General features: G+C 39.8%; 1 protein-coding gene across 1 annotated transcript in view; it reads left to right on the top strand.

Annotated features, from left to right (window-relative positions):
* The window catches only part of grapa (GRB2 related adaptor protein a), a 33,613-nt gene extending 27,570 nt beyond the window's left edge, over positions 1–6,043 (top strand). Inside the window, exon 5 of the mRNA XM_006798060.2 lies at positions 4,762–6,043. Coding sequence (XP_006798123.1) covers positions 4,762–4,947 — 186 coding nt within the window. The 3' untranslated portion in view covers positions 4,948–6,043. The remainder of the gene's footprint in view (positions 1–4,761) is intronic.
* Positions 6,044–11,318: the final 5,275 nt, after the last annotated feature.

Genomic DNA, 11,318 nt, shown 5'->3' on the forward strand with positions numbered 1-11,318 from the left:
CCAGCCGATCATTTCTGCACTGGCTCCATGCGTATCCAGTTATCTTCAATTCACATCAGTGGGCTTGGTTTCCCAGTAGGTAGATGTGCAGATTAAAAGCACACATGAAACATTGATATTAGCTTTGGACCCATCTGGCTTTTTCACCGTCAAGCTATATAAAATCACAGTCAGTTGGTCTTCGCGTCTGCGGGGTTTTGTCTTGGCCTTGGGCATCAACAAAGCTCCAACACCCAGCGTCTTCCACTGGCAGCGTTTGCACACGGTCATACAACTCGCGATTTACTTCTCTTGGAGAAAAGATTGTTTGGTGAATGACTTAACCTGATTATGGCAAAACCATATTTAGGGCTTCTATTTGGGTTTTGATCATGAGAAGGACTCTTAAGCATCTCCGAGGTGCCACTGTGGACAGAATTGTGTGAGCTACAAAATCCTCTGTGCCATTTTTGGAGAAGAAAAACCCCCCAAAGAAATACTAAATGAAAGAAATTTGCCCTAAAGACCACTTAACCAGACAACACTATGGCAAACTGGCAAATAAACAGTCTGGCACTTTCTTGTGTATTTGCTCAGCAGCTCTTTCTTCTTTGTGAGCTTGATGTGCACGCTCAAAGCTCTGAAATATTAACAGTATTCAGTATCCACTTCTTCACAGCATCACTTCTTTTTCTTTCATAAAAGAAATAAGAATACAAAGGAAAAAACTGCTCAATCCCCTGATTTAACCATTTAGATTATAAAGAAAGACGAGGTTGTGAAAAGATTGTGTTCAGTGTTTCTCTTACTTTTTGTGTTCGACTAAATAGGTCAGTTTCACAGACGTGAACCGAGTGTGTTGAGCACTTGTGAGTCCTTGAATCATGTTGCACCATGGTGTTTTTTTTGTATGTATGTGTGTGTGTGTGTGTGTGTGTTGACCCTCCTATTGTTTGGTTTGTCTTCCCAAACTAATTCCACATCAGCTCATTACATGGCTCTTGATAGCTTCTTATCTCAGTATGGCAGAATAGGAAATAATTCTCCTAACACATCCCTTAATATCCTCATGTCCTTGTGTTGCAAAGCCTTCCCTTTTACCCTGGAAAACTTGGACCTTGTGCAAAGGGGCAAACAAGCAGTATTGGAGGAATTTTCGTTGCATTCTGTGTACAAGGGAACTAGCAAAAAGCTGTACTGTCAGTGCTCTCTTAGGCGGTAGAGTCAACCCTAATCACAAGGATACATGGATTGTATTTGTCTTTACAAGAGAGAACAAGAATGAAAGGGTTCTTCTTGTGCAACCCACACAAACTAGAAGTCTCAACTAGATCAGTGAAACAATAAATCATAAGACTGTGAGGATTTTATAGATTTGCAGGCCTGATGGATTCTGTCTGGGTTTCTTGATCCTAATCCCGCTGTCTAGTTAGTGCATGTACGTGTTTGTAACTGTGTACATGTTTTGTGTGCCTACCACTACTTGGATGCCATTTTATTGGGCCTTACTCTAAGATAAAGCAGTCCACAATAATAAATCCCAGAATTGCAACATAGATATCTACGCACCTACATATAAAAAACAATATTGGTATTCATTGCAGCCTCCCCGCTCCCTCGCAGTTCACATCACATCCACCTTCTTCTGTGGGAGCGCCAGTGACAGCCGGGTTAGTTAAGTTCGAGCCTCTCTCCTTAAAATAGCCACTTTTGTTCTGCCACTCTTAAACTGCTTTTACTTCACGAGTCAGCAGCGATCAGAGGAGGCCGGCGATCGAGGGAGAAGAAAAACAGTACTTTTGTGAACTCAAAGAAAAACATAGTCAGGAAGAGAGAGCAGAATCTGAGGGCTGAATTTAAAGCGGCCCCACTTGCCCTGGATTGCCATCAAACATCACAGCGACAAGCATTATAAGCGTTGTTTGTGGTTGTTATTTTTAGTGGGCATGTGTGTTTATTACACTCATCATTCTGGACTTATAGCACCTCTCCGTTGCATACCCATCCCTCTGTGTTTCTCTTTTATGACCAAGAGAAACTAAAATCTACCATTTACTCGATTTAAATATTGGATAAAACCCAACGCTAAACAAGGCTTTTGAGGAGAAGAGTGGCGCGAGGTGATTTTCATGCTTCACGAAGGTGCGCATAATGAGAATTTTATGCAAAGCACATGATGTTCATCACCATAAAAGTGTCACAGCAATCTAAAATATCTTGCCTCATTGATATTTACTTTAAGCTGCTGTCAGGTAAGGACAGTCTGAGAATCGAAGGGTAAAGAAAGTGGAATGTGTCAGAATGGTAACTTTAAACCCAACAGGGCCAGATTAGTGGTGTGTCTGGAGTGGGAGTAAGCAGCATGTTCTTTGTTTTTCTGTCTGTTAGGTCCTTTTTAACATCGCTGTGTGCCTGTACTCGCTCTCCCCTTGAAAATATGCCCTACACGCATAGTTTTCTTTACAGCTTTCACTTTCTCAGTATCACAAGTCCTTGAAGCCCTCGAAACAAAACCAGCCACCCATTCATTTTCATCAGTTTCACCTTCAGTTCACCGTCCTAGCCCAGCTATCATAGGACAAGAGAGGGAGTACACCTTGGACTGTACTCCAGTCTAACACAGGAACAACACTGAGAGACAAACAACAAGTCAACAAGTCACATCACATTCACGCATATGTCCAATTTAGCCATTTATCCTAACCCCATGCATATCTTTGGACTGTGGGAGGAAGCTGAAGTACCAGAAGTAGTGTGTGTGATTGGGTGAGTTGTTGTAGTGTAGTTGTAGCTGTAGTGGAAGGTGCTATATAAGTATCTGTCCATTAGCATATGCTACTCTTGGACAGATCTAGTTGTTTCCCTGGTCCTGATAGTACTGCAGGCTTACTAACAGTTTCTAGGATACTTAAAAGTAGAATGGGAAGCAGAGAATTCAGCTCCCAGATTGGATTCAGGATACAAAGCTCTCATAATCAGGGCTGGCTCAGCTACTCCTGAATCCTCACTTAGATACACTGCAATAGGCCTAGGTTGATGGCTACTTTCCATGATGGACAGTGTTTCTTCTTCATTCAACTCTTTTCACTCTCTAGGTGCTTACACACTACTGTACATGTAATCATTAGCTATTATTAATCTCTCACCCCTCAACACCAGCCGGTCGTAGCAGATGGCTGTCCCTCCCTTAGCCTTCTTCTGGTGGAGGTTTCTCCTGTAAAAAGGGAGTTTTTCCTTCCTGCTGTCACCAAGTGCGTGCTCTGTATGAATGTGTGAATACATAGACTGCTTTTCATATTGACCAAGACTTATTTAATCTCTTTGGAGCTCGTATTCTTTTTCTTGTTTTGTTTGGCCTCCTGCTTCAAAGAAAGTGCGCTCACTTTAAAAATTCACCGTCTAGATTGTGGCTGGTGAATTAAATAATACCTCTCAAAGCCTTTAGGAGATAAGACCAGCGAGCCTTATTGACCAACATTCATTTTAAGTTTGTGTAGTGGAGAAATTTCCAAGCTAGCCCTTGCAAACTGTGTGCTCTATTTTTTTTAATGAGTAATCAGTGACTGGAAAAAAGTGCAAAATTAATTTCGATAATCTTATATCCTGATGATAAGCAGAAAATGCACTGGTATGTATAAATATTACTTGAACATAAAGTAAGACATATTTTTGAGAGTCACTGATAAAAAAACAAGTAACCCAAAACTGGCTGTGATATTAAATCAGCATGAAAAATCTGTCTTTTGCAGGATATTAAGTTGATTTGGTTTCTGCAGCCATCTAAATGTAGCGAGATAAACATGTTAATAACTCTACAACCCCCTGATTTGACGAGTAACATATTTGACCGTCACACGCAAATAACACCATGTTGCTACAGCGTAACCCCACTGAATACTACACACATTGCACCGGTGCGTTATGACTCATTTTATGTGGGAGATGTTGGATTACAGAAGCTTACTGCCTCCTTTCCAGCTTTTTAAAAAAAGAAAAGTAGCATTCATGTGCTTTGTGTCTGGATTGAAATGGTAAAAAAGAGCTTCATTGACATTTGACATGTGGTGTCTTTATATTGTGCGATAAAAAGGCCTCATCTCTCATTTTCTAATACAGGGATGTCAAACTCATTTTACATTGTGGGCCACATGCAGCCTACTTAAGCAGGCCAGTGAAACTCCCCTTTCTGTGACTATACAGAAGTTTAACTGCACATTTAATCCCAGAGATATTTTAATTTAAGAAAAAGAAGTTCAGTCATAATAGTTTGTTATTTTAGTGAAAGAAGACTGTCATTATGACTCTTTGGACTTTAAAGTGTAAACTGACAGAAAGAGTTCTGGTAGCTCACACACTTGTCCACACATGTAAAAAACAAAAAACAAAACAACAAAAAAAACAGTAATTTTCTACCTGTTTTTTAACAGTGGCTTCTGTAAATGGCAAATGTGTGGTTGAAGAAAAATATACAAAAAAATCTTTAAAAAATTCAGAATACAGAAATTCTTTCATTTTAAAATTTTGTATAATATTTGCATTTATACTTTATACTGGAGTCTTTGTTGGGCCAATTCTGGCTTTAAGGTTCACTTCCCCGGACTAATATGTAAATCTTATATAGCTTGATAGCTGTCTCCATCACAGGGGTGGGTTACTTTTAGTATTTTCTTTGACGCTATTAACTGGGTATTAACTTACTGTTGTGATGAAAATGTGTGATTAACTCTCTTTTCTTTTCCTCCTCCCCTCCCTCCTGTTCCCTCTCTCCCTCCTGACCCACAGCGTTCCCATCATGCCCAAGCTGTCTTCGATTTCACCCCGCACCACCCGTCCCAGCTACGCTTCCTGCGTGGTGATGTCATTGAACTCATTGACTGCTCTGATTCGGTGCGCTGGAGGGGCCGTTGCCATGGACGCGTGGGCTACTTCCCTCCAGAGTACGTCCAGCCCATTTATCACTGCCAGTGACCTGACCTCGTGTCAAACAAGCGCACGGCCATTCCTTCGGGTTCACCGACGAGCCATCCTGAAAGACACTCACGCTGCTCCCCCGCTCTGCACTCGCCCGTCAACTTCCTGGAGCAAACGACGGAGCTACCACCGAACGACCCGTTCCCTAAACTGATTCCTCCCAATGCCCCCCTGTGATGTCGCCCTTCAAATCAGCCTTTGCTGCAGGCTCATCTGATCATCTGATCCTGAAGTCTCCACTTTCTCCTCCGATCCAGACATGGACCTTTACACTGTGGAGAACTCTCACATATATTCAAAGTCATACATACTCCCAGTTATAATCATTTATTACAGCTTACCAGCTCTAGTATAAAAGTAACACACATAAACACTAAACTGAGGGGAAAAGTGTGTGGCCCATGAAAACTCCTGAAGGAAGGGCAGGCTTGCTCTCTGGCTCATTTACTCCAGTATTTTGCCATCCTTTTCACCGGGAGCTGGACAGAAAGACACAGAAAGTCATTGTGAGTGTGAACACTTAGACGATACTGACACAGCAGATTCCTCTCTCACTGAGCTGGTGTGTGTGTGTGTGGGGGGGGGTCTGTACAGATGTAAAGCTGCAGTCTTTACATACATATATGCATGTTGTGTGACGATGAGGGAGTGAGAAGTGTGTTGATTGTGTTGATTGTATCTGTGTGCGCGTATATATGTGTGTGTGTGTGCGTGTGAGTGTTTGAGCGTGCTCAGTGGACCAGTGAAAGGAGTTACTGTGTTACAGTGTGACAGTAAGACGAACACTGCCCAGACATCGCTTTGTTAATACAAAAAAAGAAAAACGCGCTGCTTAAAATGTAACATGCTCAACTCAATTTACTGATCATTTGTTTGTTCCTGAGTATTTATTCTTATCCACGTGTGATCTTAAATACATATACTGCAAGTGAATTTAAACATTGTATAAACGTTTTGCTTCTGTTGAAACTGTTGCAGTGGCTTAAGAGGAACAAACTTCATGTGACTAACAGCAAGAACTTGGATCGGTCTTCCTTATCCTGTAACAAAATCATTGAAATAAAGTGATACATTTACATCTTTGAGCCCTGAAGCTTGGACTTTATTTGGTATTTACTGTATCTGCTTTTAGTGTGTATTTTTCAATGATCTTGTGTTCTTTTTAATGAAAAGGTCACATATTCCATAATTTGCTGTGATCTTGATCAGTTTTGTTGGTGCTATTCCCCCCTGCCCCCCCCCCCCCCTGCTTTTTTTTTTTTTTTTTTTTTTTTAATATAATCAGTTTTATCCTGAAGTTCCCTGTACCAAAGCCATTGGAGCACTGCTAATCTTACAATCCCCCAAACCATTTAATTAAATGGTCAATTAAATTTAACAGATTTAATGTACTTGTACTTTGAGTATTTCCATGTTATGCTACTTTTGGCTTTTACTTCAGATTACTCCATATTTTGAATGCAATTATTGCACTTTGTGCCCAACACTATATAATTTAAAGTTTTAGTTACTTATTATTTTACAGATTAACTTCAGTTTTATAGCCCAAGCTGCTGAGCAACATTAAAGGAACATACACATGAATAAATCAATAATTAAAATCCAATAATATCATGTATATGATTCTGATTTGTTTTTATTTCACATGACTTTAGGTATTAGGTATTTTAAACATGTTTGAATATGTAACCAGTGAATTATTATGCCATGCAAGTAAAATTATAATTTTATAACTTTTTTTTTCAGCTATCCATCAAAAGATTAGGTTTAAATTCTGATGCAGCTCCACTTTTTACATAATAAATCTGGAGGCAAGGCCACATATGAGCTTGACAACTGTGGTTTATACACAAATTTTCTAAACTTTTGTAAAAAAAAATTTAAAATATTAAATACTAAGCATTTTGATCCTCCCTGCTACCTCCAAGCACCATTGTTGGTCTGCCCTGTGCCTCCACACTTAAAAGTTATGGAAATGCTCCCGGTCAAATAGAGTCCACTGTGAGTCTTTCTTCTGTTTAATGTCAAACAGCAAAATTCCAGGGGCATTTTTTTTTTATATGTACACAGCATATTCATCACAATTTCCGTAAATTAAATTATATAATTATATTAAATTCAGATAATAATAATAATAATAATAATAGGGGCTGTCTCTCTGTTTGTTTGTTTGTTTGTCCATTAATTCCTCATAGACCATCAGGAGCTGAGTAACCAAATATACAATATACATACAGGTACATCTTGGGCCCCCGAAGGTCAGTATCTATTGCAAGAGAATATAATGACCCGCTTTTAACATATAAACAACATCTATCTTTTTTAAAGTTTTCTCAGTCTGATTAAGTACATCAGTTTGTTAACTGCATCAACAGGAAAAGCTACTGTAGCGTCCCAATCTACTAGTTTTTCATGGATCTTAATACATTTTTGAGTGGACACTGAGCACAACGGCAAATACAATAAAGCTTGATCTCTCTGATTAAACAAAAATTGGTATTATGATTGAGTAAATCAAACCCTGGTTAACAAAAAGGAACTAAAAAACACAAACACTTTAGTTTTTCTTTGGGCTAGAATTTAGACGTGTCTAAAACTCTCTTAAAGAGGAAAACATATCCATGTATATATCCACACAACCTAAACACAAAATTCTAGTCAAGTTAAAAGAGTTGTCACTTGTCTTTTAGGTGTATTTTATAAAAGTGTCAACAAATATGTACATGTTACTTATATGGTAATTAGAGTTTTACAACACTTGCTCATTTTATGGTCTTATTGTATCCTGTGCCAGGAGACGCCTCACTGGCATGTAATTCTGTCAACATAATAATAGATCTGTGCGATAACGCATCACGTCACCGATGTTAAGGACAGTTTTGCGCTGACATTTGGCCGCCGTTATGTGAGGAATGCAGAGCCGCTTCTCTCACCACACTGTAATGTTTGACATGAAGCTGGTAAACTGGGTTACGTTTGACCATTCCCCTGCTCTCAATCACTTCTGTTGCCTTTCACTCTCTTGTCTCTGCTTTTGTTCTAAAAAAACCCACTATTTTCATTCTTCCTGACAGAGTCACCTCTGGCTTGTCACTGACAGTTAGTCAATAAGCTACCGCAATCCAACGGGGGGAAAGAAGAAAAGGAGTTAAAGGTGTACCAGAAATAGCATTGCTGTTTTCTCCCTCTGATCTTTTTTAAAACTGCTGAGTCACTTTGAAGTGTCTGAGTTGTGGATGAAGGGATAAGGTTTGTGTGTAAGCGTGTGTGAGAGAGATGCCAAGATTTCTATAGTGACATATTTGTGTCACGGTGACACAGAATAAAAATGCAAAACCTTATGAGACGGCAGTGAAACGGGACAAGATAGATGGTAGAAAAGAGCCCAGGATGAACCAGATTACTGATGAGAGATGAGGAGGCAGTGTGATGGACAAGTGTGTTGGTCTCTCAGTCGAGGTTGATGGTTAAACAGCAAACGGCTGAGGAAGGCGTGTGAGCTCTTACATCAAAGCTATTTACAGGTGTGAACAGTAAAAACACTGAAACAGAGGAACCAGTTTGACTGACTTACTGGCCCCTGGCTGGTTAGACCACGGAGTGAAGGGAAACTGGTCAAACATCCTGCGAACCAGAAAAACTATTTACTAAACTAATGGGTCAAATGCAGCCAGTCTGGGAGTGAAAGACGAGATGAGTCATCACTCACTATACTCACCTTTAGACCTGACATCCACCTGACATTCAGGCATAAAGAAAGCTTGGATTATACCGTATAAGGTTTCTTTAGTGACCCAACCAAGCCGTAACACAGCTGTTCTGCTACAAATTGCCTTTTTAAAATGCTGTCCAGGATTAAATCCCACCTCTGAAAAGAATAAAAAAAACCTGTGAGACCGTCTTTATATGAAAACACTGATAGAAGTGTGAATGCAATATAATATTTATCTCATGAAGTAAGAAAGGAAGGAATGATAAGCAGGCAAGCGTTTCACAGTGGATGTTGTAATGTTGTATTGACTGATGGATCGGTAAAGGGGAGAGAATGAAGCATATCTACTCTGCAGTGAATGATATTCAAGTCTGCAGGTTTTTTTGTACTATACTCTGAAGTTTGACCCAGAAGAAGTAGCTGTCCATTCTTCTGAGACATGCTCTAATGTCTGGTTTGCACTCCAACTTTGAGACCAACGAAGACCAAGGAGTGCTGACTGTCGCTGATTTTCCTCCATAGTCACGTGACCTCAGCCACAATGAACCAGAAGGCAGACGGGCGTTTCACAGTGGATGACTCAGAGCTCTTTGGAAAAGCCAAATCATGCAGGGATAATATCAGGCTTTATACACACCTGGAGAGTCCATGTCAGTTAAAATTACTGCAATTCAGAGCAAAATCAAATGTAGGAAATAATTAATAATCATCCTGTCCTTAAAGGTCTTAAAATACACTTTTGATCGACTGATCGCCAGCAAGTGTGAGCCCCCCTATGAAAGCAGAAGTTCGGGCAGTTTTTCAGGTGCTGCACTGACACATCAGTGATGATCTTAGACATCAATCGGGAAAGGGTTCCAATTTGAAGTCTACAGTGAGAAAGATTATTCACAAGTGGAAATCATTCAAGAGCGTTGCCAGTCTTCTCAGGAGTGCACATCCCAGCATGTTCCCCCCAAGGTCAAACCATGCAATGCTCAGAGAAACTGCAAAAAAGCCTAAGAGTACCGCTCAGACTCTACTGGCCTCAGTTAGCATGTTAAATGTTAAAGTTCATAACAGAACAATTAGAAAAAGACTGAAAAAGTATGACTTGTTTGGAAGAGATGCCAAAAGAAAGCCTCTTTTCTCTAAAATCAACATGGCAGTGCAGCTTAGGTTTGCAAAGTTAGAAATCACAACAAGATTAAAATGAAGCTGCTTGACTGTAATACACAGCATTGTGTATGGAGAAAAGTAAACATAGCATATCAGCACAAACAGCACAAATGAACTGTGTCAAGCACGGTGGTGGAGGGGTGATGATTTGGGACGTTGCAGACCACGAACTCCATGGTGTTGCAATGACCCACTCAAAGTTCAAATGTCAACATGAGGTTACTGAATTGAAGCAATGCTGTAAACAAAAGTGGACTTGCACAGCAAGACACTGATAAAATCATACAGGAAACCATTATTTCAAGTTATTGCTGAAAGTAGTTATACAAGCTACTGAATCGTGGGGCGCATTTGTTTTTTCACACATTATTGCAACATTTTAGATCCGTTTAAAAAAATAAATAGATATTAACTCTTGACTTTATTGTGTCCTGATACTAAAACTGACAGAGGGTGTACTTTATTTTTCTGACTGCATCGATGTTATTGCAGTTAACCAAACTAAAAACTAAAACTAGGTGTGAAAAACACTGTTTAGTTTCTCCATCTGTCCAATCTTTCAATTTTATTTCATTTTAGCTCACTAAAATAATAAAGCTTTTAGAGGTTTGAGAACTGATCATTAGCCAGAGTTGGAGTAAAATTGTGTGTGTGGAATCTGCAGCGCTATCAACAAATCATTGCTAAATTTCTCACGGTATAGGCCCTCCCAAAACCACAAGCAGTGGTTTCAATTTCGGGCCCAGAAATGTTGCGATACCGCCATTGCCTGATTCTTAGCGTCATTGTTCTTTGGGTGGCAATCTGCAGACTTCTAGTTTGAGCACCTGCATCAGGCCTGCTCTGCATTAAAAACAGAAACAGTGAGCTGTAGGCGAGAACACCTCCCTGCTGAAAAGTAAATTTCAGCCTTGACTGCAATCTCTTTGTTCTTACACGGTAATAACATCACATGCATGCTTATAGATGTAACTGGGCTGCCCTGTCACTGTAGTCTACTGACAATGAGGTACTATGTTTCTGGTATTAGATGCAGTTCAAATGAAGTTATTATTTGATAAAAGAGATATAATGATCATAAAAGTCTCAAGGCAACACATTTGATGGGCGGTGGTTGTGAAGACTTGTTCTTTGTTTTGTAAAGGGTTGCGTAAATCTAAATGTTTTAATTATCGTATGCGGGAATTAATTTGCAACTCTTATTCAACATGTTCTGTGCACAGAGGGCAGAGGTCAGAAACATAGTGTACAAGGCAGGAGACGCTGAAGTTTGTGGTTGAAAACACAGACACCAGGAGAAAAAACCCAAACAAACCAAAAACAAAAACTTAATGGTGCATGTACCTATTGCCCCCCCCCCCCCCCCAGGTAATATTTTACATCTTATTAATCCCGCTTTGATCTCACCGTCATATTTTAGTCTTTCTTTAAAGTAATTATGTGCTTCAATTTGATCTTTACAAAACACAAGCTGGGGCTTTTCCATCCTGGCAGGAAG

This window comes from Neolamprologus brichardi, chromosome 4 (assembly GCF_056152115.1).
Source record: "Neolamprologus brichardi isolate AB-2024 chromosome 4, ASM5615211v1, whole genome shotgun sequence".
NCBI lineage: Eukaryota > Metazoa > Chordata > Actinopteri > Cichliformes > Cichlidae > Neolamprologus > Neolamprologus brichardi.